At 55.1% G+C, this 24153-nt stretch overlaps 1 protein-coding gene across 4 annotated transcripts; it reads right to left on the bottom strand.

Moving 5' to 3' along the window:
• Positions 1-9216: 9216 nt before the first annotated feature.
• On the bottom strand, positions 9217-23634 carry LOC120389048. Of its 4 annotated transcripts, none has more exons than XM_039511214.1 (13): positions 23485-23634; positions 20113-20272; positions 18824-19392; positions 18299-18426; positions 17093-17215; positions 16712-16791; positions 16184-16289; positions 15880-15975; positions 15061-15165; positions 14408-14543; positions 14068-14162; positions 13768-13920; positions 9217-13050 (listed from the first exon to the last, which is right to left on the bottom strand). In XM_039511214.1, exons 3-13 carry the CDS (start codon positions 19389-19391, stop codon positions 12466-12468), a joined length of 2175 nt encoding a protein of 724 aa, XP_039367148.1. In that variant the 5' UTR covers position 19392; positions 20113-20272; positions 23485-23634; the 3' UTR covers positions 9217-12465. The 4 variants fall into 4 exon arrangements, with proteins under 4 accessions (XP_039367148.1, XP_039367145.1, XP_039367146.1 ...); XM_039511211.1 differs by lacking the exon at positions 23485-23634 and adding an exon at positions 21330-21412 and having other exon boundaries at positions 18824-19421; XM_039511212.1 differs by lacking the exon at positions 23485-23634 and adding an exon at positions 21330-21412 and having other exon boundaries at positions 9217-13047; positions 18824-19421.
• Between the last annotated feature and the right edge of the window lie 519 nt (positions 23635-24153).

Genomic DNA, 24153 nt, shown 5'->3' with positions numbered 1-24153 from the left:
AGCAGCCATCAAATCCCCTCATTTTTCTCTTCTGCAGACTAAATAATCCCAGTTCCCTCAGCCTCTCCTCATAAATCATATGCTCCAGTTCCCTAATCATTTTTGTTGCCCTCCGCTGGACTCTTTCCAATTTTTCCACATCCTTCTTGTAGTGTGGGGCCCAAAACTGGACACAGTACTCCAGATGAGGCCTCCCCAATGTGGAATAGAGGGGAATGATCATGTCCCTTGATCTGCTGGCAATGCCCCTACTTATACAGCCCAAAATGCCATTAGCCTTCTTGGCAACAAGGACACACTGTTAACTCATATCCAGCTTCTCATCCACTGTAACCCCTAGGTCCTTTTCTGCAGAACTGTTGCCTAGTCACTCAGTCCCTAGGCTGTAGCAGTGCATGGGATTCTGCACTTGTCCTTGTTGAACCCCATCAGATTCTTTTGGCCCAATCCTCTAATTTGTCTAGGTCCCTCTGTATCCTATCCCTACCCTCCAGCGTATCAACCACTCCTCCCAGTTTAGTGTCATCTGCAAACTTGCTGAGGGTGCAGTCCACGCCATCCTCCAGATCATTAATGAAGATATTGAACAAAACTGGCCCCAGGACCGACCCTTGGGGCACTCCACTTGATACCGGCTGCCAACTAGACATGGAGCCATTGATTACTGCCTGTTGAGCCCAACAATCTAGCCAGCTTTCTATCCACCTTATAGTCCATTCATCCAGCCCAGACTTCTTTAACTTGCTGGCAACAATACTGTGGGAGACTGTATCAAAATCTTTGCCAAAGTCAAGGAATAACACGTCCACTGCTTTCCCCTCATCCACAGAGCCAGTTATCTCCTCATAGAAGACAATTAGGTTAGTCAAGCATGATTTGCCCTTGGTGAATCCATGCTGACTGTTCCTGATCACTTTCCTCTTCTCTAAGTGCTTCAGAATTGATTCCTTGGGGACCTACTCCATGATTTTTCCAGGGACTGAGGTGAGGCTGGCTGGCCTGTAGTTCTCCAGATCCTCCTCCTTCCCTTTTTTACAGATGGGCACTACATTAGCCTTTTTCCAGTCATCCAGGACCTCCCCCAGTCACCATGAGTTTTCAAAGATAATGACCAATGGCTCTTCAAATCACATCATCCAGCTCCTTTAGCACCCTCGGATACAGGGCATCCAGCCGAAAGGACTTGTGCTCGTCCAGCTTTTCTAAATAGGCCTGAACCACTTCTCTCTCCACAGAGGGCTGATCACCTCCTCCCCATAGTGTGCTGCCCAGTGCAGCAGTCTGGGAGCTGACCTTGTTCATGAAGACAGAGGCAAAAAAAGCATTTAGTACATTAGCTTTTTCCACATCCTCTGTCACTAGGTTGCCTCCCTCATTCAGTAAGGGGCCCACACTTTCCCTGACCTCCTTCTTGTTGCTAACATGCCTGTAGAAACCCTTCTTGTTACTCTTAACATCTCTTGCTAGCTGCAACTCCAAGTGTGATTTGGCCTTCCTGATTTCACTCCTGCATGCCTGAGCAATATTTTTATACTCCTCTCTGGTCATTTGTCCAATCTTCCACATCTTGTAAGCTTCTTTTTTGCATTTAAGATCAGCAAGGATTTCACTGTTAAGCCAAGCTGGTCGCCTGCCATATTTACTATTCTTTCTACACATCGGGATGGTTTGTTCCTACAACCTCCCTAAGGATTCTTTAAAATACAGCCAGCTCTCCTGGACTCCTTTCCCCCTCATGTTATTCTCCCAGAGGATCCTGCCCATCAGTTCCCTGAGGGAGTCAAAGTCTGCTTTTCTGAAGTCCAGGGTCTGTATTCTGCTGTTCTCCTTTCTTCCTTGTTTCAGGACCAGCTCATGGTCACTGCCTCCCAGGTTCCCATCCATTTTGCTTCCCCTACTAATTCTTTCTGGTTTGTGAGCAGCAGGTCAGGAAGAGCTCTGCCCCAATAGGAGCTCCGGGGAGCCGCTGCTGCAGAGCCGCTTGGCCACCCCTGCGCCTAGGAGTCAAGGGTCATGCTGCCGCTTCCATGGAGCCTGCCAAGCACTGCCTGAAGTCTGCACCCCTCATCCCCTCCCACACCTCAGCCCCCTTCCCCATCTCCAAGCCCCCTCCCACAGCCAAACTCCCTCCTGGAGCCCACACCCAAAACCTGCTCCCACACCCTGCCGCAGTCTGGAACCCCCTCCCACAGTCCAAACCCCTCAGCTCCAGCCCAGAGCCCCTTCCTGCATCCCAAACTCCTCATCCCCAGCCCCACATCAGAGCCTGCACTCACAGCCCCCACAACTCCCCACACTTCAAGCCCCTGCCCTGGCCTGGAGCCCCCTCCTACACCCTGAACCCATCATTTATGGCCCCATGCCAGAGCCTGTACCCCGAGCTGGAGCCCTCACCGCCTCCTGCACTCCAACTTCCCCCCAGCCCCATGAAAATGAGCAAGTGAGTGAGGATGGGGGAGAGTGAGCGACCGAGGGAGGGGGGATGGAGTGAGCAGGGGGCAGGGCCTTAGGGCAGGGGCAGGGCAAGGGTGTTCGGTTTTGTGTGTGTAAGCAGAGTCAGGATGAGCTCTACCCTGACATCTGGTGGTGAATTATGGGGAGTGTGGAAAGGAATTTCAGGTATTTGCATTGGCACACCCACCCCACCTAGTATAGTTCATGGCAGCCTGGGATGGTTCTTTTGACAGCTCTGGGATCCCCAATTTCTTTGATTATTGGGGCAGGAGGAATAAAGTGTTGTCACCCTGATTATGTGAATGAGGAACTATGAGACTGCATTAGGCCAGAGATGTCTCAACATCAATGAAGTAGCACTTGCTAGACAAGGGATGTGGATGCCAAAACCCAGAGAAATGAGAGGGGCTGGGGACTGGTGTGTGTACCTGATAGTATGGCCCCCCCTTTTGAGGGTCTGGAACACCAATTGCACATTCTCCTCTCTCCACTGTTGAAGAGCAGAGCTAATTTTGATTCTATTAGGAGTCCATCTAGAGGCTGCTGACCTGAATTCACGTTGGGCCAATGGTGCACCAGCACCGGGGATCCCCTCCTACATGCTGAAATCACTAAAAGAGCTAAGCTTACTGAGCTGAGATCACTGAGTGCTGTGTTAACTAGTGGGGGAGCCTGAAGATCGATCGCTAAGCAGCTGGCAGAGCGGAGCAGCTTACAGCATGTTGGAGCAGCCCATGGAACAGTGAGCGGAGTGGAGCGGCTTGCGGGGGCGGCTGGAGTGGCTCACAGGTCGGCTGGAGGAGCAGCACAGCTGGTGGAGTGCAGCTGGTCGTGGTGAAGGCTGCAGCAGAACTCCATGGAGAGGCGGAGCAGTTGCCCTGGCCCATGTAAGGTGCCCCTTAACTCCCTGTGTGTGCCCCCCCATTTCCACCCAGGCTGGGGGGCGGGCGGTAAAACTCTGCAGATAAACTTTTGAACTCTGGGGTGGCACTGACCAGAGACTTTCGGGTTGTTGGACTTTGGGGTGATTGGACTTAAGACCCTAAGGGGGAAAAGGACATTGCCAAACATACTTGGAGGTGGGCTTTTTGCTTATGGTTTGTGTTATAATCCTGTTTGTGGTGTTTCTCCAACGTGATGCCGCATTGTTCCCTTCTTTATTAAAAGGATTTTGCTACACTCAGACTCCTTGCTTGCGAGTGGGGAAGTGTTGCCTCCTAGAGGTGCCCAGGGGGGGTGGTATGTAATTGTCCCTGGTCATTGGGCTTGAGCCAGTTTTGCATTGTGTTATTGAAACGGAACCCCTGGATACTGAACCCGGCCCTTGTTGCTGCCAACTCAGAGGGGCAGAAGGGTTACATGTGATAAGAAAGTTGCCAACCCTACATGGGCCTCTCTGCTGACTCTGCATTTAACTACAGAGCGATGCTTTCCCAGGCTTGGAACAAGGAAAGAGCCCTGCCCCACAGCATTGCCAGGGAGCTCCAACATGTGGGGTGAGGCAGTGTGAGCAGATGGGCAGAGGTGGCTTCTGGAAACAGCTGTGCCTGGCCACCATTAAAACCTCAGGTCGGTATAATAATGTTGCCTAGGGGTGGGAGTTCTCACGACACTTTTATTCCAGCAAAAGCCTAGTGTAGACAGTTACACTGGCCAAAGCGCTCTCTTGCCCCTACACGCTGCATCCCCACTAGGAGGCACCGCAGGCAGAGCTGTTGCCGTATAACCCTGTGTCTGTCTAGCTGGGTAGACCTGGCCTGGCTGTGAAGGGGAGGGAAGGCTTAGCCCATGGGAAGTGGTGTGAAAGGAGGTGCAAAGCCGAGGGGAGAGATGCCCAGAGGTTTGAATGAGGGGGATAGAAATTTGGTTATTCCTATTGTATGAATAAAGGGCAGAAGAACTGTCCTGAGCCTGTCCTGAGTGAGGGGGTCACCCTCAGGGCTTAATTTTGTGCCAGGCCTGAGCCCTGGCACATCTAGGCTTGGCTGTTCATAGCCTCAGGACCTCCGGGTTTGCCCCATTAGTTATGAAAGTAAAAAACTTGCCTGAGCCCCAGCACCTCTTTCATTAGAATTAAGCCCTGGTCACCCTCAACTGGACTGCGCTGGCTAAGCAAGAGGTTTGAATGGCAGATCCCGGTGGAGAGGGAGGGGGGAGACAGGGGGCTCTGCCTAAGAGTCACAGGCACTATCTGACCTGTCCCTCTCTCCTGTTTACAGATAGAGCTGATTAGGCTCCAGAGGGAGTCTTTTGGTTTGTTAAGTATCAGAGGGGTCGCCGTGTTAGTCTGGTTCTGTGAAAGCAGCAAAGAATCCTGTGGCACCTTATAGACTAACAGACGTTTTGCAGCATGAGCTTTCATGGGTGAATACCCACTTCTTCAGATGCAAGTAGTGGAAATTTCCAGGGGCAGGTATATATAAGCAAGCAAGAAGCAAGCTAGAGATAACGAGGTTAGATCAATCAGGGAGGATGAGGACCTGTTCTAGCAGTTGAGGTGTGAAAACCAAGGGAGGAGAAACTGGTTCTGTAATTGGCAAGCCATTCACAGTCTTTGTTTAATCCTGAGCTGATGGTGTCAAATTTGCAGATGAACTGGAGCTCAGCAGTTTCTCTTTGAAGTCTGGTCCTAAAGTTTTTTTTGCTGTAGGATGGCCACCTTAAGATCTGCTATTGTGTGGCCAGGGAGGTTGAAGTGTTCTCCTACAGGTTTTGTATATTGCCATTCCTAATGTCTGATTTCAAGTATCAGAGGGGTAGCCGTGTTAGTCTGGTTCTGTAAAAGCAGCAAAGAATCCTGTGGCACCTTATAGACTAACAGACGTTTTGCAGCATGAGCTTTCGTGGGTGAATACCCACTTCTTCGGATGCAAAGGACTGAATGACCCAGCCCAGCTGTGGATGTTCTCCAAAGACTTGATTTGAACCTGCAGTTTATTCTATCACTGCTACAAGCCTGAATCAAGAACTTTGCCATTACTGTATGGAATTGATTCCATTTAACCAATTCTACCTCTCATCTATATCTTCCCCCTTCATGAATAAAGCTTTAGTTTTTAGATTCTAAAGGACTGGCAACAGCATGATTTGTGGGCAAGATCTGATTTGTATATTGACCTGGGTTTGGGGCTTGGTCCTTTGGGGTCCTTTGAGAGAACCTTTTTTCTTTTACTGGGGTGTTGGTTTTCATAACCATTCATCCCCATAACGAGTGGCACTGGCAGTGACACTGGGAAACTGCAGTGTCCAAGGGAATTGCTTGTGTGACTGGTGGTTGGCCAGTGGGGTAAAACTGATGTATTCTCTGTTTGGCTGGTTTGGTTTGCCTTAGAGGTGGAAAACCTCCAGCTTTGGGCTCTAACTGCCCTGCTTGAAGCAATTTGTCCTGAACTGGCACTCTCAGTGGGTCCTGCCAGAACCAGCATCGTTCCACCTCCCTATCCTACTCACAGCTCTGCCCCTACGTCTAATGATGGCTTTAGCCCTGTTCACCACGGCAGCACACTGGGAGCTCATCTTGAGTGGCTTCTCCACTCTGTCTCCTAAATCCTTTTCAGAGTCCCTGCTTTCCCGGATACATGTCCCCATTCTGTAGGTGTGGCCGGCATGCCTTGTTGCTAGGTATAGGACCTTGCATTTGGCTCTGATCAAACTTCTTTTCTTTGAATGGGGCCAGCTGGCCGAATGAGCCTGATCGCTCTGTATCACTGCCCTCTTCTCATCAGTAATTACCACTCTGCCAGTATTCTGTCACCCACCAATCTTAGCAGCAGTGATTATATGTTTTCTCCCAATTCACTGATAAAAAATAGTTTAAAAAATTAGTCCTTGAAAGCTTCTTCAGAGTCGTAGTATGCAGGACCTGCTCCCCACAGCACAATGAGAAAAGGCCATCCAGCCCTGCTAGTACCTGGGAGAGAAGCACAGAAGGAAGCAGGATCTCTCCCTCCGCAACTGCCTGAAGGTCCCTCTCCCTGAGCTGTTGCCCCAGGGCGTGGTGACCTGTCCCATCTAGTGGCACTGAGACCACATAGTGAGAGAATTAAACGACTCCACTCTATAGCCGTAGCTAATAGCTAGTTGGCTTTTAGCTCATGCTGTAGAGGCTCAGGCACTAAGCTCCCAGGTTCGATCCTGCCTGCTGACGACCAGGGTCTATCGGTGTTATAAGTGGGGGGTTGTGATGCTATGCAACCAAGGTCCTATAGTTGCACCAAATCTTGTACCAAGGAGGTCATGTGAGATGTCCATGAACAGGCTGTAATTGGCTGGTTATGATTATGCTGTCTATATGTGTGTATCATTTTTGTATTTGAAGTTGAGTATTGGCTGTGCACTTGTATCTCAATGTGTTTGATTTTAAGTAGCATTAGTGAAGCATTTGGTCAGTTTCTCGAGAAAGGAATTTGCAGATTAAGTGCCCAATCAAGGATCACTTAACTCACAATGGACTGTGGGAGACTCCAATCCACCTATGAGAAGCCTTCAGGGAATGTTCAAGGTAGCATGTGAGCAATGGCTGCTCTACCTGTAAAGAACTGAGTCATGCATGGACATGGGACTCCAAACTCCACCTTGCTGCTGTGCTTTTCCATAGTAAGAACAAAGGGGTCCTTCCACACAGCAGAGGATATAAAAGGCCCTAGAAATCCCTCCATTCTGGAGAAACTTTTCTACAAACTGAAGCTCTGAACAATGGCCTGAATGACCCATCCAAATCTGTGGATGTACTCCAGAGACTTGATTTGTGCCTGCAGTTTATTCCATCACTGCTACAGACCTGAACCAAGAACTTTGCCATTACTGTATGTAATTGATTCCTTTAACAATTTTAACTCCCATCTATATTTCTTTCTTTTTATGAATAAACCTTTAGATTTTAGATGCTAAAGGATTTGCAACAGTGTGATTTGTGGGTAAGATCTGACTTGTCTATTGACCTGGATCTGCAGCTTAGTCCTTTGGGAGAACTTCTTTTCTTTCACTGGGGGTATTGGTTTTCATAACCATTCATCCCCATAAGGAGTGGTTCTGGTGGTGATACGTGGGAACTGGAATATCAGAGGGAATTGCTTATATGACGTCCGATTAGCCAGTGGGGTAAAACCGAAGTCCTCTCTGCATGGCTGGTGTGGCATGCTTTAATAATAAAGGGCACCCAGCCTCAGGCTGTGCCATGCCCGGCTGCCAAGCACCCTTCAGAGCTTCCTGTGATAAACTGTGAACTTTGGACAATAGCAGGGTCTTAAGTGTCACCCCCTTGTGCTGCCCTTAGTGGCCTGGATCACAGCCCAGTGGGAGGCCCTGGGCTCCCCCACCATCTGCTGTGCCCTTCCCACCCCGGAGGGCCAAAACCCTGTCCACTAGGCAACATCCCCCCGAGCGAAGACCATCACGAGGCATCTGTCTTTGAAAGTTTGCAGAGGATGTGGGAGCAGAAAGGGGAGAGAGGATGACGGTGGCTCTTGGGAAGAGGGAGTGGAGAGCCTTATGGGCATCTCTTGTTTACCCCCATCAACCCAATGATCACCAGCAAAACAAGCAGGTGCTTGGGGTGGCATTTGGGCCATCCTTTATTTTTTTTTAAACTCACTTCCTCCCCTCTCACAACCCTGCAGAAGCGGAGCCATGGAGCAGCTAGGGATCCAGCATGGAAGGGATCCTGGGAGCTGTAGTTCCTTGCCTAGCTCCCTGCCTATAGAGCCAGCCCTGGAGCAGGGAAAGAACTACATTTTGTTGTGTATTTGGTTGTCATGGTTTTTGGTTCCTATGGTAAATGAGTTAGATTATTAGGGGATAGCTCAGCCAGCTTCAGCCGGCTGAGTTCTCTGAGTCTGTAAATAAAATGGTGGTTTTGTTAGCTGTCTGCTGTCTGGCCTCAAGTGATTTCTTCCTAATCCGGCTGCCCCCAAGGATATAACACATTTCCCACCAATCCCTTGGCAGCTATCAACAGGAAAGGGAGCGGGAGGGAGTGAGGTAGCTGAGCTATGCTGCAAGTCGAAAGGGGTGGTGCTGTTAATGGGGAACAAGTGTGCCCAAGGAGGAAGAGGCTTTGCCCTTCAGAAGACTTCCGCAGACTGCATTAGGGATACTGGTGTGACCTCACCTTGCAGCCCACAAAGAAGGAATTGGGGGGACTAAATGGACAGTGCCCCTCTCTGTCTGAAGCCTAGCAAGGGAGGTACGTGGATCCCACTAGAATTTAAAATGAAAGGTAAGGGAGGGGAGGCTCTGTTAGGGGACTTCGGCAGCATTAGATACAGTACCAGGCACGTAGGAGGATTTCCACTTCTGAGCCATGGAAGCAGAAATTGAATTTTCCTTTCCAGATGTAGCTAATATTCAGAAAGGGAATCTAGCACCTGCCTTCCAGATTTGAACACCTCAGCATTCAGGAGTGCTCAATCTCAGTTTGGGCAGCTGTTACTTCATTTCTCCCAAATCAAATATACTGATCCAGTGTAACTTGCTGTAGAAAAAGTAGGATAAGAAATGAAGCAGCAAGAAATGCTTCCCAGTGGTTTTTAGGACTGGAATTGCTATTTTCAACAGCTATTGACTTTTTTTAAAAAGTTTTATTTGTTTAAAAGGAAGACAGTGATATTCCACTGGCAAATTCCCCATTAAAGAAAGAGTGGAACAAAAGAATAATAAAGGCATCTCAACTTTTCCTCATTTATGGAGGACAGTCTTATAATATGCATCCAGATCTCCTCCAATCACACAAGCTGAAAATTGTTCCACTTTACTGCAGTTCTGTAGACACATGGGAACCAATCCTGTCTGTGTTTTGTGCACATCCAAAATTCCTGCTGAATGACCTGCCCTGGGAGCGAGTTACCAGTGACCCAGGGCTGGGACAGCAGGAGGGTGCAGGTTGAGGGGGAGAGCCCATGGCCGAGGCAGCAGGGTAGTGCGGGTGGGGGGGAAAGGAGGGAGTCCAGCACTGGGGTGGCAGGGGGTGCGTGTGGGGGGGGAGCCCAAGGCTGGGGTGGTGGGCAGCCAAAAATTTTTTTGCTTGGGGTGGCAAAAAACCTAGAGCCAGCCCTGCCCACAGCCCCATCTTCCCCAAACAGAGTGAAGTGGAGGGCTTGTGGGGGCACCTGACCCACACCCCCCATTGGGCCAGCAGCTAGGATGTCTCCTGGCAGTCTCAGGGGTGTGGGCCAGCAACTGCTCCCCAAGCCCTGTGCCTGGGCAGCTCTGCTGGGGCCCAGTCCCCTTGGAGGGAGGCTCCGGGATCTGGGCCCTGCCGTGTGTGCTGGGTTCCTTGGGCACCCCACAGGGCTGCGAGAATCTGCAGGTCACAAGGGCAACAAACCCACAGAGGCTGGGAGCCAGGTCCAGGCACTTCCAGAGGCAAGGAGCCACTGCTGAGAGCAGCCCCCTTCCATTAAACCAGGCCCCTGCCACCTCTGCCTCTGCTCTCCTCTGCGTGGCATGTAGGCCCCATCCTCCAAGGTATTTAGGCACCTAACTCCTATTGGTTTAACTGGGAGTTAGGCACCAGCTACCTCTGAGGCTCTGTCCAAAAGTCCCTTGCCTAGAACAGAGTCTACCTCTGCCTAAGCTGAGTGCGGCAGAGCCTATTACAGTCGCTGAAGGGACTGAGGCCCCCAGGTTCCTCATGATCAGGTCTGTCTTCAAAACAGGAATCGAGTCCTCTCGCCCGCCTGTGCATTGCTGGCCCAGCTTGGAGCTCAGCCCCCCTGCAATCCTGCCGCTCCCCGTGTCTGCGGCTCTGGGAGAGGCGACTTTCAGCTCGCAGGGGCTCTGCTTCCCAGCAAGGGCTGGGGCTAAGGAGCGGAAGGCAGACTCTTATCTCGGCCGAGTGGCTCTCAGCAGGCCGTTCCTTGACTGGCTGCCGGCCTGCGCAGCCGTTCTGGCCTACTCTAGCCCCTCTCACATGGGGGTGGGGCAGCCACCCCACCACACCCTCCCCCTTAAGAATGCTCACGGGGGGGAGAAGGGGGTCCCTATCACCCCAGCTTCCATCACAGCTGGGCCCGCAGGGCATCCCTTTCCTCTCGCAGACCCTCCACCGTCTGGAGCAACCTGCTCCGCACCTCTAGGGTCTGGGTTCCCACTGTAGACCGCCCTGGTCCTACGGGGGTTCCTCCTTGTGTTTGGGTTCCCACATTGGCCCTCCTGGCTCCTATGTGGGTTCCCTCATTTCGGTGGGGCCTCTCTGCCCCAGCCCCTTTCTCGCTAGGGGCCTCGGTCTTCACCACCCCTTCCCTGGGTGGGGTCTCAGACCGAACCCTTGTCTCAGACACTCCCCACTTTCTGCCTCAGGGGGCAGTGCCTCCTTAAATGTCCCCCTTTGTGGCAGTGGAAGCACTTTCTGGGTCTTCCCCCTGCCATGTCCCTACTCCTGCTTGTTTGGGCCCTGGCCCTTCCTTCTCTTCAGGTGCCTCGGCTCCCCTCAGACGCAACAAGCAGGGGGAGCCTTTTCTGGGTGGGGCCTCTCTGCCCTCTCCCAGGAGGGACACTCCCTTCTGTAGTGTCCCCGTCACCGAAGCAATTCAGAGTTCCCAGCCCTGGCCTCTCGCCCATGGGGCCGGATCTCGTTTGGTCTGGGGGCCGACCCCCGCAGCAGCCAGAACAACTCCCTCTGCTGCTCGGCGAGCTGAGCCACCCAGGCCCTCCAATAGAAGTCTCTTTTCTCCACCATTTTCTCTCAGTCTCTCAATGTGGCACTCTGCCTAGTCCTCGCTCTTGCCCTTAGTATCGGGGCGGACCGCCTGTGCCTGCATTCTCCACCACGTGTGACGGGGTTGGAGCTCATCACCACGGCGCCTCCCGCTGGGCGCTCTGGTAATTAGCTCAGTCTATGGGAAGCGCGCTCTGCTGGCGGTGTCCTGTCCGTCTCTTGTCCTCCCTTGGCGTCTGGACCCGCGTTGCTCCCCACTTGACGGTGTCCTTCTTCAGGCCACTGCTCTCTGGCAGTGCCCCTTAGTCCATGCTCACCCCCTTCCGGAGGGATTACCAACAGTCCTTGCACCTGCCTCAGTGGCCAACCACAGCCCCCAAAGTCTAACCCATTGTCTCAAGGGCTCGTTGGAAGTTGTCTAGGCCACCACATGGCCAGGTGCAGTACAAGAGGGAAGGGGGGGGGGACCCACGCCTGCCCACTACTCTGGGTACCAACCCAGGGACCCTCTAGTGGGAGCCTCCTTGCTCTCCTTCTCTCCCCTTGTCCAACTGTCCCTGGGCCACTTCCCCTCCGGCCCCTCGCACCCTCTAGGCCCTTTCTATCAGGGTCCGCAGTCTGGCAGGTCTGGGGCCGGAGCTCTACTATGCTCCCCATGAGTCTGCCCAGCACTGCTCTGTCCGAGGTGCCAGTCTCCTGCTCTGGAGAAAGACCTTCCTCCATGAAGGTCTGGGACAGACTGCCTGCTGTGCTCCTGGGCAGCCATTATATAGGGCCTAGCCTAGCCCTGATTGGCTGGCTTTAATCTCGGCCCTGATTAGCTCTCAGTAGGTCCTTCTGTGATTGGCTGCCAGCCTGCACAGCCGCTCTGGCCTACTCATGCGCCCTCCTGCATGGGCATGGGGCAGTCACCCCACCACAGTCATCAACTGTCGTTACCAGGCTGCGGCCTGGGCTGCAGGGCCGGCTCCAGGCACCAGCGGAGCCAGCACGTGCCTGGGGCGGCACATGCTAAGGGGCGGCAAACCGGCCATTCCTGGGGCAGCAGAGTCCGGGCAGCTTCAGCAGTTTGGGCAGCAGCAGTCCGAGCCGCCTTTTTGTTTTTCCTTGTGGTGGTAAAAATGGTAGAGCCGGCCCTGCTGGGCTGGGGTCGCTCAAGTGGTCAGCCCCCAGCACAGTCTACCAGAGTGGCTCCGGCCTGGGCAGAGCCCAAGCAGCCCACAAACAACCAGTCTTCAAGGACGGGCTCTGGCTTGGGTGGAACCAGGCAGCCAGCGACCAAACAGGGCTGGCTCTAGCCTGGGCGGGGCTAAAGCCTCCTTGCACCGTGTAGGGGGTCAGCCACTCGGCCCACCCTACTCTACCGTGTCCCAGCCCAAGGTCCTGGCAGGGGCACGAGTGGCTGCCTCTGCGTCGGCGGGGATCCTGCCGCAACACGCCGACTGAGCCGTGCTGGGCTCTGCAGCCGGCTGCTCCGGGGCTGCCCCTGGGCTACTTCTTGCCTCCCCAGGGTTTGGTACCCGCGGCCTCCAGGCCTCTTCCGGCTCCTTGGAGTAAACCGCAGCGAGGACTCCGGGCCAGTCCTCATCCACGCCTGGGGATCCTCTCAGGGCCCCTGGAGAACAGGCTGAGCGTCCTCCTCTCTTGCAGGCTCTCCCCCCACTGTGCAGCACGGCCGGCCTTTTATACTTCCAGCCACGCCCCGGTCCTGACGGTGAGGGGGGCGGGGCAATATAGGCTCCACCCTCCAAGGGGCGTGTAGGGGGTCTCTCGCTCTCCCACTCGGAGGGAGACCACTCAGTCTCACTACACTCCCCGTTTACAGGGAGTGGGAGTATCTGGTGGCCTCGGAGGCAGAGCTCCTGCACCGCCTCAGGCACTTGGTGCAAGTTGTGGATGATATGCAGTTGTTGCGTCACCTTATAGGTGACCTCCTCCTGCTGCAAGGGAACGAGGACCCGTCAGAGACTCAGACACCCCTGCGGAATCGGGGGATTAAGGGCACCTGGGACCAGCAGCATTTCCACCCAGCACCCGCCCACCTCTGAGGGATGGAGTCCCCTTCCTGACCCCCAGAATGGAGTCTTGTTGCCCTTTCTAGTGACCTCCAGTGCCAACTCCCCTGCTTGTAGGGTGAGCTCCTGCCACCTTCCCCCCAGTGCCCCTGACAGCTGTTCCACCTCCAATCCACGGCTCAAGTTCTCAGACCCCTCTCCTCCACTCCCACCCAGGTTGGGCAGGGAGGGGGCTCTAGTGGTGGGCGGGTGGGGGGAGGAGGGATTCTGGCAGCAGTGAAGTGGGATGTGGGGAGGTTGCGACCTTTCCCCAAGTCATCCCAGCCACTAATGCTGAAGCCGCAGGATGGCAACGATGGGGGTGGCTCGGGTGACAGGAGAGGCTGGCAGAGGGCTGCTGCCCTTCCCAAGAACATAAGTCCGTGATGAGGCAATACTTGCTAACGAGCTGGGCTGGAGCTGCTCCGGGGACAAGCTGGCTCCCTCCTGCTCATGGAGGTGAATTCATCTCCCTTCCCAGTAGCACCTGCTCTCGCTCTCATTCCCCACCAGTCGCCTTGCTGCCAGGCCGGCCAATGGCCGGAGGATGGGAATGAGGCCTGGGCCCCGCCCCAATCTCATGAGTCTAATGCAGCTGCTCACCTTGTCCCCCAGCAGCTGCTGGGCTTGCCCCAGGAGGGAGTAAGTGAGGAGCAGCCCAGCCTGGCTGACACGCAGCCGGGGGTTGTGCATGGCCAGCACTGCCGTCCGCAGGAAGAAGCGTCTCTGCCCCTCCGAGAATAACTTTCCAAAGACCTGAAACCAAACGCACGTGAGGCTTCAGCAAATTGCCCAGAAGCAGGCTCCAAATCCTGCACTAGAACGGCAACTCGGTCTAGTGGCTCCAGGAGGCAGCCACCCGCACTGCCCGAGCTGTGCCATGCCCTGGCACAGCGGCCTTACCTCCCCGACCCTGGCTGTGTTTTTATAGCCGAGGAGCCTGCTGTCCTCGTGCCAGTCTCGGAGCCACAGCTCTTCGGCCTCGTGGATGGTCAGGTCTGGGAAAGAGACACACACACATTTGTCATTCTGGTTGCAGGGCTTGTGTCCTTCCAATCCCATTGGTGGCTGCACAGTGGGCAGAGTCCTCGCTGTGTGCCCGGCCCAACAGAATTGCAGGGGCTGGTGTAGAACACAGAAAGAGAGAGAGAGACTCGTCCTCCAGCCGGGGTCACTTGGAGACAAATTGGCTGCGGGGGTCTCACTCATCTAGCGGGGGCCATTTCCCAGCTGGGTTCCTTACCCCTCTGGTGCAGCAACAGTTGGTAGAGCCGGAAAACCCCCTCCCTGGCCTGCCGGCTGATGTCCTTGTCTGGGTCACCGATGGACAGAGCCAGCTGTGCCACGTGGTGACCCATCTCGGGGAATTCGGCTGAGTTCTAATGGACAGAAGAGAGAGAGGGGACTCCATCAGCATTTTCCTGTCAGCTCCCAGTCCCCGCCTGGGCCAGGACTCCTTCCCCTCAGCCCCTCGGCAGGAGATGCTAGAGGATAGGAGCTAGAGCTAGACTCTTAATTTTCTCTGCCTGCAAGCAAGCCTGGAGCACAGGGATGTGGGCAGGGCCCTCCATGAGGATTTGCTTCCCCAGCTGCTCCAGGATGACAGGAAGGCATGAACCTGGAGCAGGCTCCCCTTAAAAGCGAGAGTCGCCACTTCACCATAGGGTGACCACATGTCCTGATTTTATAGAGACAGTTTCACACTTGCTGCCTGGTCACCCTGCTTCACCAGGACAAGAAGAACTTGACTCAAGCCAGGCTCATTCTCTGCTTTGACTCTGCCTCCCCAAGAGGAACACTCCTAACCCACAGCCCCTGCAGCAGCAGATCCTACAGCCCCTTGGAACCAGCCCACCCCCGCCTGGAGTCAGGAAGCTGGGGTCAGAGGCCACTTACGTCGAAGTCAGGGAGGGTGATGATGGAGGTGAGCAGGGTCCTGCTGCTCCTAATGGCCCTGGCTCTCTCGCCCGACACCCTGGACACCATCCAGTAGTTAATGTGCTGTGGGGAAAGGAGGCAGCTCAGGATGAATGGGAGGGTGCATGTGTTGTGCTAATGAGCCCCTCCCCATCCCCGGGGGGCTGAGACATTGTATGCAGGTGGAATATCTGATTCATTGATCGCAGAGCTTTAGAAGGGGATTGTTGCCCTCAGGACGATGCTTGTATCCTGCAGGTCACAACTTGTCATTGTCTCTCTAGATTGGGACAATGCTCAGTGGCGGGGCTGGTCCCATCCTCCCTGAACTCCTGATCTCTGAACAGCTCACCAGGAAGGAGACAGACCCCTCGCCCCTCCCTGGCTCTCAAGTCCTTGGTTGGGTGAAGGGACTGAGTGGGAGCACAATCCCCCCAGGAATCTCGGGGCCTGTCAGACAGAGACAAGGGCTGATTCTCTGGGGCCCTCCTGTTTCTCTAGGAACGAGCCTGTGACTCTTCTCTGAGGACCATCTTCTGGATCTCACAGGAGGGGTTCACACTCTCACTCCCCAAGCCAGCCAGGGGCCCCCTGGTTAGTGCTCAACAGAACCAGGCAGAGCTCTGGCTTGAAGTCCCAGCTCCTTCCTCTGTCCTTCAAGGAGGAAGGGCCTGACACTGCATTGCACTGACTGCCCTGAGCAAGGACGCCCCACTGGGGGCGCAGCTAGGAGGACAGACTGCAAAATGGATGGAAGAGTTAAGGTAAAATTGCCCCCACCCCTCTCATCGGGCTCACCTCCAAGATGTAGTGGAGCTTGTTGGTATCTGGGGACTTTGCCAGCAGGTTCCCCAGCATGGCGTCCAGGAGGTCTGGCATGACCCTATGCAGATCCTGCAAAGCAAGGGAGAGCCATGGGCCAGACTTAGGGAAAGTGGGGCTACACCTGCCACAGGATGGGAAGAGGGGTCTCTGGGAAGCACTGGTGAGACCCCCAAACACATATCCTGGCCTCTCTCATTCTCATCCCACTGCAGGCAATTAGCAAGGATTCGTGGCAGGATGAGAGCTGGCTCCTCAATCCATGATTTAGCTGATCTACCTGGACTTGGGTGGTGTCCGTCCACGTGTCCAGGGTGAAAACAGCATGTAGGGCAGCTCGGAGGAGGTGGGTCTCCAGCTCTGGCTCCAAGGCAGGTGTCATGGTGCTGGCAAGAGAGAGGAGCCGGTATTAGACTGTGCAGTGCGGGGCGGGACTGGCACCGACATGGACGTGAAACTGCAGGGAAATAGGCAGAGGCTGGCGAGAACGGAAACTGAGGCACTGAACCAGGGAACGATAAGGCCAAGGTTTCCCAGACAGGCAGTGGCAGGGCAGGAATGGCGCCTGTTCCCTGAACCCTGCTGCCCCTCCTGTATCTGATCCTGGCAGTCAGCCTCTCCCCAAAGCCATTGCAATGTTACTGGAGTGAAAAGAACAGAGCAGCCAGGAGAGGGAGTGACCCTTCCTGCCACCTCTGCCAGAGGAGCCACCCTTGGGAGGTGACCTGGGAGTGGGAGGGGCAGTGACTCCCAGCCATGGCCTGAGCAGCACCGGGGTTAAGGGAACCGGGCAAGAGGGTCTCGGTACCTGAGGTTGGCCACAGCGATCAGGCAGTTGGCCAGGACGGGGCCGGGCGGAGAGTCATCAGGAAGCTCCTCAATGAGCTCCTGGGAGAGACAAAGGAGACAAAGGAGCATGTGAGATTTGGGCCTCACTGACACTTCCCAAGGAGGAGATTACACAGCCAGGGCCCCACACAACCAGCAGTGTCCCCCCAGCTGCCTCCCGCTCCTCCGATTCCTGCCCACTAGTTCTACCGTCTCTTCTCCCCAATCTGCAGCCCCAGCAATCCCTGCCCTCAGCTGCCCCTCCACCACCAGCCATTCCCCAACCATCGGCCCGGGGAGACCCCTGCCCCTCCCGTGTCTCTGTCCACCCTCCAGCTGCCGGGCGCTGTGTCTCACTCACCACAATCCTCTCCACCACAGCTGCCTTGCAGCAGCGCGGCTCCAATGTGTCCTGCCCTCTCTGCTGTGCAGCGAGACACGCGGGGTGGATCGCGTGCAGGAACGCGAGCTGCTGTGCCTCGTCCTGCGCCCACCAGGAGTGGGGTTAGGGGAGAGAGAGCCAGTTAGCCAGGGAACTCCCTGCCCCAGCCACACCAGCTGCAGGACTGAATGGGGGATAGTGGGGACCCGCCTAGTGTCCAAATCACCCACGACTCCTGCACAAGAAGGGTCAGGAACTGGGACAGTGCCTGTGGGGGGAGGAGACCCGGCCGGTATGTGACAAAAATCCCCAACTTGGAGGTCCCAGATCATGGAGGAGAAAAGTCCCCATTAAGGGTGGTGGCTCATGAGGGCCACGACCCTCTGCAGGGTGTTGGGAGTCCTGCACTTAGGATGGAAGAATCACTCTTACAGACTAGGGACCGAATGGCTAGGCAGCAGTTCTGCAGAAAAGGACCTGGGGGTTACAGTGGACAAGAAGCTGGATATGAGTCAACAGTGTGCCCTTGTTGCCAAGAAGGCGAACGGCATTTTGGGCTATATAAGTAGGGGCATTGCCAGCAGATCGAGGGACGTGATCATTCCCCTCTATTCAATATTGGTGAGGCCTCATCTGGAGTAGTGTGTCCAGTTTTGGGCCTCCCACTACAAGAAGGATGTGGAAAAATTGGAAAGAGTTCAGCGGAGGGCAACAAAAATGATTCATGAGGAGAGGCTGAGGGAACTGGGCTTGTTTAGTCTGCAGAAGAGAAGATTGAGGGGGGATTTGATAGCTGCTTTCAACTACCTGAAAGGGGGTTCCAAAGAGGATGGATCTAGACTGTTCTCAGTGGTAGCAGATGACAGAACAAGGAGTAATGGTCTCAAGTTGCAGTGGGGGAGGTTTAGGTTGGATATAAGGAAAAACTTTTTCACTAGGAGGGTGGTGAAGCGCTGGAATGGGTTCCCTAGGGAGGTGGTGGAATCTCCATCCTTAGAGGTTTTTAAGGTCAGGCTTGACAAAGCCCTGGCTGGGATGATTTAGTTGGGAATTTGTCCTGCTTTGAGCAGAGGGTTGGACTAGATACCTCCTGAGGTCCCTTCCGACCCTGATATTCTATGATTCTATGTTGCTGGGAAGGAGCAGGACAATCTCGGTTCCAGCACAGCTGGGGAATGTTTGTACCTTTTCTCGGCCCTGGAGCTGCTCTCGGATGTTTTTGAGAGCAGCCTCCTCTGTTACCACGTCAATCCATTCCTCCTCCTCCTCCTCCTCCTCCTGCTCCTGCTCGTCCTCAGAGGCCCTGGCGGACCCTGCACCAGGGAGAGAAGGGGACAGGGTGACTCCTGCTGCCACTCGGGGGAAGGACAGGGGCATGGCGGGACAATGTGCCCCCTTCCCACCTCCAGGACATAGGGCAGCTCAGGCCTCACACTCCCCCCCTCAGTGATGTCATCAGCCCCCAACTCCTTCAGGAGCCCATAGCAAAGAGACCCTCCCTTCAGTCCTGGACTCCCTGGGAGGTGCCTTCCCCCCGCCCAATGGAGCACCAAGGACCAAAGTGGCAGCATCTAGTGTCAGTGGGGTTCACGTGGCTCAGGCCAGACCCCTGGGCTGGGGGCCCGCCCCCAGAGCACTGCTCGAGGGCCTGGGCCCAGGATGTTCACAGCCCCCTCCTCGCCCCTCCCTGAGCCCAGCCTGGCTCCTCACCTTGAACGAAGCAGAAGTGTCCATCGGCCAAGCTGCCGTCCGAGTCGCTGGCGCTGCTGCTGTCCCATGGGGAGCGGGCCGAGCTGCTGTCGGAGTCGCAGGCGCTGCTCCTGTCCCATGGGGAGCGGGCCGAGCTGCTGGGGCTGGGAGAGGGATCCTCCACCTCCTGCCCTGGGAAGGCTGGAAGGTCCCCACTGACCAGGCAGGGCGATGCCTCCTGATGGAAATCGGGGCTGGGCTCCTGGGGCCGCTGCTGCCCACATAACAAGCCCCGGAGCCACCCTGCCCGGTTGCGCTCCTGGGCTGGGTCCCGCCTGCCCTGCCGCATCCTGGCCCAGTTCCATTTCGGCCTGGCCGGTGCCTCTCCCACCTCGGCGCCTGCACCGGGAGCAGGTTTCCTCTTCCAGAAGGCTGGGAACTTCCACCTTCTGGTCCGGCCGGGAGCTCCTTCCCCGCCAGCGGGGACGGAGGGGCCGCTCTGCTCCTGGGGAAGATGGCAGCTGCTCCCCTCAGGCTCTGGGGCCACCTTCAGAGCCTTCTTCCTGAACATCCTCAGGAGCCCGGCCATCCTGGAACCGAGCGAGGAGCGGGCGTGAGTCTGGGGTCAGGGCAGCCTCTCACTAACCAGCCTGTTTGGTCCCTCTCCATCCCTGCCCCAGCCAGAGCAGCTCCTCCTCCCCCCACAGGGGTGCAGGGAGTGCAGGCTACACACACTGGCAGAAGTTCATTGCATGACCTGCTCCCCCTCAACGCTCCCCCTCATCATCCCTGGGGCTGCAAGAACCGGGGAGTCTCGTCCTTTTCGAGCACTGGGGTCAGTCACAAAGACCATCAGTCACTTTGGACAAGCAGCTCCCTCCTGCCAGCCCAGGACACATTCACCCCTCGCCTCCCACTCACCCCGCCCAGGCTAGAGAAGGAAGAGAAGGCAGGAGTCCGGACTTCTCCTGGGAAACCATCCCCCCTTCAAAGTCCCTCGGCATAGCAAGGCCAGGGCCCCCTCGGTTCCCATTGATTTCCATGCTCAGCAGCTCACCGGGTCTGGCCCAGCTCAGAGACTCTCAGCCTGGGGAACAGTCTCCCACAAGGGAAGGGCTGGGAGCCCCATTGCTGTGGCCTTTCCAAGCACAGTGGAGACGGCTCTGGAGAAGCCCCTCCCCAGTCTGAGAGCAAGGGGCTCCTGGGGGCTGTTTGCAAATCCAATCTCCTTTGGGAGAGATTCTCTCCCCCTCTTTCTGCCTCTCCCCGGACAGACAGGGGAACCACCGGGGAACCCTAATGCCACTCACTTGCTCTGGTGACGGAGCGATGGATGGAGGATGTTCAGGGTCGTCCCTCGCCCTTCTCCTCACTCCCCAAGCCCAAGGCAGGCTGGAGATGGGGGTGGTGACCTGAGGAGTAACCCTGCCCAGCCAGCAGGCAGGGTGATGGCACTGGGCGATCGGCTGGCTGTGAAAACAAGAGTCTGTCTTATTGCCAAGGGACGGAGAAACTCGGCCAGCAGCAGGGGGTGCAGAACATCACCCTAGTGCGGGAGTGACAGCGCTCCGGGATCCTGACATCCCAGCACTTTACACACCTTCCTGGAGCCTCCCAACCCCCCTGGGCTGTCAGGACTGCGCCCCCAACCCTACTGATGAGAAACAGGCCTGGGGAGGGGAAGCTACTGGCTCAGAATCACATCAAGGGTCAGAAGTAGGGATGGGACCCAGCAGTCCTTCTCTCCAGGCCCCTTCACTAACCACTGCTGCACACTCCCTCCCCCAGCTGGCAGTTACAAGCAGGGCCTCCCAGAGGGGGGGGGCAAGAGGGGCAATTTGCCCCAGGCCCCGGGCCCCATAGGGGCTCCCACAAGAGTTTTTCGGGGGCCCTGGAGCGGGGTCCTTCACTCGCTCTGGGGGGGCCCGGAAAACTCTTGCGGGGCTGGGCCCAGGAGCTTCTTCCGCTCCCGGTCTTCGCCAGCGGGGGGTCCTTCCACTCCGGGGCAGAAGGACCCCCCCCCACTGGCGAATTACCGCCGAAGCGGGACCCGCCGCCAAAGTTCAGCTTGGTCTTCGGTGGTAATTCGGCAGCGGGAGGCCCTTCCATTCCGGGACCTGCCGCCGAATTACCACCGAAGACCTGGCTGCACTTCGGTGGTGGGTCCCGCTTTGGCGGTAATTCGGCGGCGGGGAGGGGGCCCCGCCACGGGTCTTCGGGTCCCTTCGGCGGCAGGTCCTGGAACGGAAGGGCCCCCCGCTGCCGAAGACCCCAGGCCCCCGGAATCCTCTGGGCGGCCCTGGTTACAAGCAGGCCCTCATGGCCGCTCCCCCTGCCTTTGAGAGGGAGTGTGCTCCGCTGGAGTGGCCGGGCCAGGGGATTGGGAGTCAGGACTCCTGGGTTCCATTGCTGGGTTTCCTATCGGTTCCACTGCTGGTTGTTTTCCTTTTCCTGGGGGACTTTGGGCAAGTTGCCCCACCCCGCTCCCCAGGGCTCTGTCCCCAGCAGTCAAAGGGGGATTTCGTACCTTCCCGCTATTGGAATGTGCTGGGAGAATCCCCCAGCAAAAGCTGCTCTGACAGCGCTAAGCAGCATCTGAGCATTCAAGGTCGGGGCGCACGGCCCAGGAGGAGTGTTTGGCTCTGGGGTTTCACTTCAGCCCAGTCTAGAGAGAGGGGCCCAGCCATGGAGTGTGGCTCAAGACGACCAATTCTCCAATTCGTTAAGGGCGTTTTGAATTCCAGTCCTGTGCTCCAAAGTGCTTGGTGTCATTTGCACATTTTAGCAGCATGCTCTCCACTCCATCTTCCAAATCATTAATGAAAATATTGAATAGTACCGGACCCTGGACTGATCCCTGCCGGACCCACTAGGTGCACCCTCTCCGTTGGACAGCCAGACATGGAGAAGGGCTCTTGGAGTCTGGGCTTTCAACCAGCTCTGCACCCACATTACACTGATTGCATCTAGCCCGCATTTCCCTCTTTTGCTTGTGAGAATGTCCTGCGGGACTGTGTCAAAAGCCTTAGTACAGGCTCCCTTCTTATGACCCTTTGACCGCACTCCTGTCCCTGTTCTTTTATTAGTTGTCCCCCGAAATCAGTGGGTTTCTGAGGTCCTGTAGATCCTCCCCTTAGGCTGGGGGAGGGGATCCTTTAGCATTGGGCGGGCTTCCGCCCGCCTGGTTCCCAGAAACCCAATAGATACAGGCAAAGAACCCCAGGTACCTAAAAGACAGGGACTCACATCCCTGAATGGGCTTTAAAAAAGGCAGTGGTTAAAAAGTTTGGCCCTGACAATCCACAGACTAGACATGGCATTGAAACCATTTCTGTCAGAAAATCCCATTCAGACTAAACCAGTTTGTGTCTCGAAATCATAACAAGTGGGAGGAAAGTTCTTTGCAAAAGGATTTTGTTGCAAAACAAAAGCATCTCCTGTTTGTCACAGTGTGTTAAATTGTCTCGTCGCACACAAAGAGGAGACACTTAGATCTAAAAAAATTAGATAAGATGCTTCAGTCGAGCTAAGTAGTTGCTGCTCGTAATTTCAAAATAAAAAAATACAAAGAAAATAGACTATTTCAGCTATTCTTGTTATATTCTTGGGGCAGCCAGTTTAGGAAGAAATCACTTGAGGCCAGAGAGCAGACAGCTAACAAAACTACCATTTTATTTACAGACACAGAGCTCACCTAACCGGCCGAAGCTGGCTGGGCTATCCCCTAATAATCTAACTCAGTTGCCATAGGAACAAAAACCATGACAACCAAATACACAACAATTCTATTATGTCATAATCTGCTCTGGGTAAACGTGATAGGACACCTCATATTATGCGCTACTCCTAGTGACACTCTTCAGAGGATCCCCCTCCTCCACCCACCGTGAGGTAGGTAGGAGCAGATCATTATTATCCCTACTTGAAAGCGGGTGAAGCTAAGGCTGAGAAAGGAGCATTGACTTCTCTTAGGTCACACAGCCAGTCAGTGGCAGAGTTGGGAAGAGGACCCAAGAGCCCTGATTTTCAAACTAACCATCGGATCTTGAATTTCATACATTGAATGACCTGAATAAAGTGCTCTCAGATGAGCTCCAGACCAACAACAGTGCACAGGAATTATTCAGCAAGTATTTTAGGAGAACTGCAATGTTAGAGAGAATCATGAACTGCTCAGAGACAATTGATGTAGAGAAGCAGCAAAATTAATCAAACATAGAACTGGTTACGACTTATTTACTTGGTCTTAAAAGAGAACAACAAGGACCTGAGCCTCCTCCCAGCCAATCAGGGTAGAGACTGAGGATGGGAGGCTGAGGGTTCTCCCTAGAGAGCCCAAAGGATGGCCCAGGTCACTGGTGGGGATCACTGCCCGAGCACTATTTCAGTTCCACAGTTTTGGGTGGACCTCCCACAATGGGAGCTGGAGGGCACTCCCCTGCAACACACACACACAAAGGACAAAAGAAGCAAGAGATGAAGAGAAAGGAGGGAGGGAGGGAGGAAAATGTGAAACAAAAACAAAAAGGACAACCTCTAATGTCCCCAGTGATTCATAGGGACAAAATCCCAGGTGCGGAATAAAATTCTGCCTCCTTAAGCTCGTGTTTTCCATGCCTAGAATTCAACTGTCACCAGATGGATCAGACTGAACAGGTTTCAGACCTCAAGGAGGCTCTTACCTTCTAAACAGGGACGGCTGTTTTCTAGTAAAATCACTACGGGGAAGGAGAAAACTGGAAAGAGGTTCCTCCTGGCGCTCCCGTACGTGAAACTGAATGCTCTTTCAGTCCTCAAAGAGAGACCTCGAGAAGGAGACTGGCTGAAGCCAAGCCACAGGAGTCTCTGAGGTTTCCCTGGCCCCTCGCCCCTGTCCTGCCTGGCTGATATCAGCATCTCTCTGTGAGGTCACCACCTCCCCATCACCTTTGACCAATAGCCTGAGGTCCTGCAAAAGGCCTTTGTGATGTCACTGCCACACCCCTCCCTTGCTGTGCTACTGTCCTGCCCCTGGCCAGGCCCTTTGGAGGTTTGAGCTACTCCCTGTGGATCACCCCACTCAAGGAGTGTTCATTCTAGGCAGCAAGCTGGCTAGACAGTAAAACCTCAGATGCTGCTCCCAATGCTCTACTCAGTTTTTCAGAAATTAGTAGACTTGATGGCCAGAAGAGACCATTAGAGCATCTAATCTGACCCCCTGCATATCACAGGCCTCCTGTATGACACAATAGCTACTTTGGGGCAGGGGCGGCTCTAGACATTTCACCGCCCCAAGCAGGGCGGCATGCCGTGGTGGGCACTCTGCCAGTCGCCTAGAGGGCGGCAGGCGACTCCAGTGGACCTCCCGCAGG

The sequence above is a fragment of the Mauremys reevesii genome, linkage group 23 (assembly GCF_016161935.1).
Source record: "Mauremys reevesii isolate NIE-2019 linkage group 23, ASM1616193v1, whole genome shotgun sequence".
NCBI lineage: Eukaryota > Metazoa > Chordata > Testudines > Geoemydidae > Mauremys > Mauremys reevesii.
Note: the sequence above shows the minus strand (reverse complement) of the source record. Positions and strands in the feature narration are given on the sequence as shown.

Excerpts from the sequence above, each read along its gene's own strand:
- LOC120389048 (XM_039511211.1), bottom strand. The coding sequence starts at position 21,397 with ATGCTGCTTAGCGCTGTCAGAGCAGCTTTTGCTGGGGGATTCTCCCAG. Across the intron at positions 18,427-18,823 it reads ACACTTCTGCTTCGTTCAAG|GGTCCGCCAGGGCCTCTGAG; the intron begins GTGAGGAGCCAG and ends TCCCTGGTGCAG. Across the intron at positions 15,166-15,879 it reads AGCTCCACTACATCTTGGAG|CACATTAACTACTGGATGGT; the intron begins GTGAGCCCGATG and ends CTTTCCCCACAG.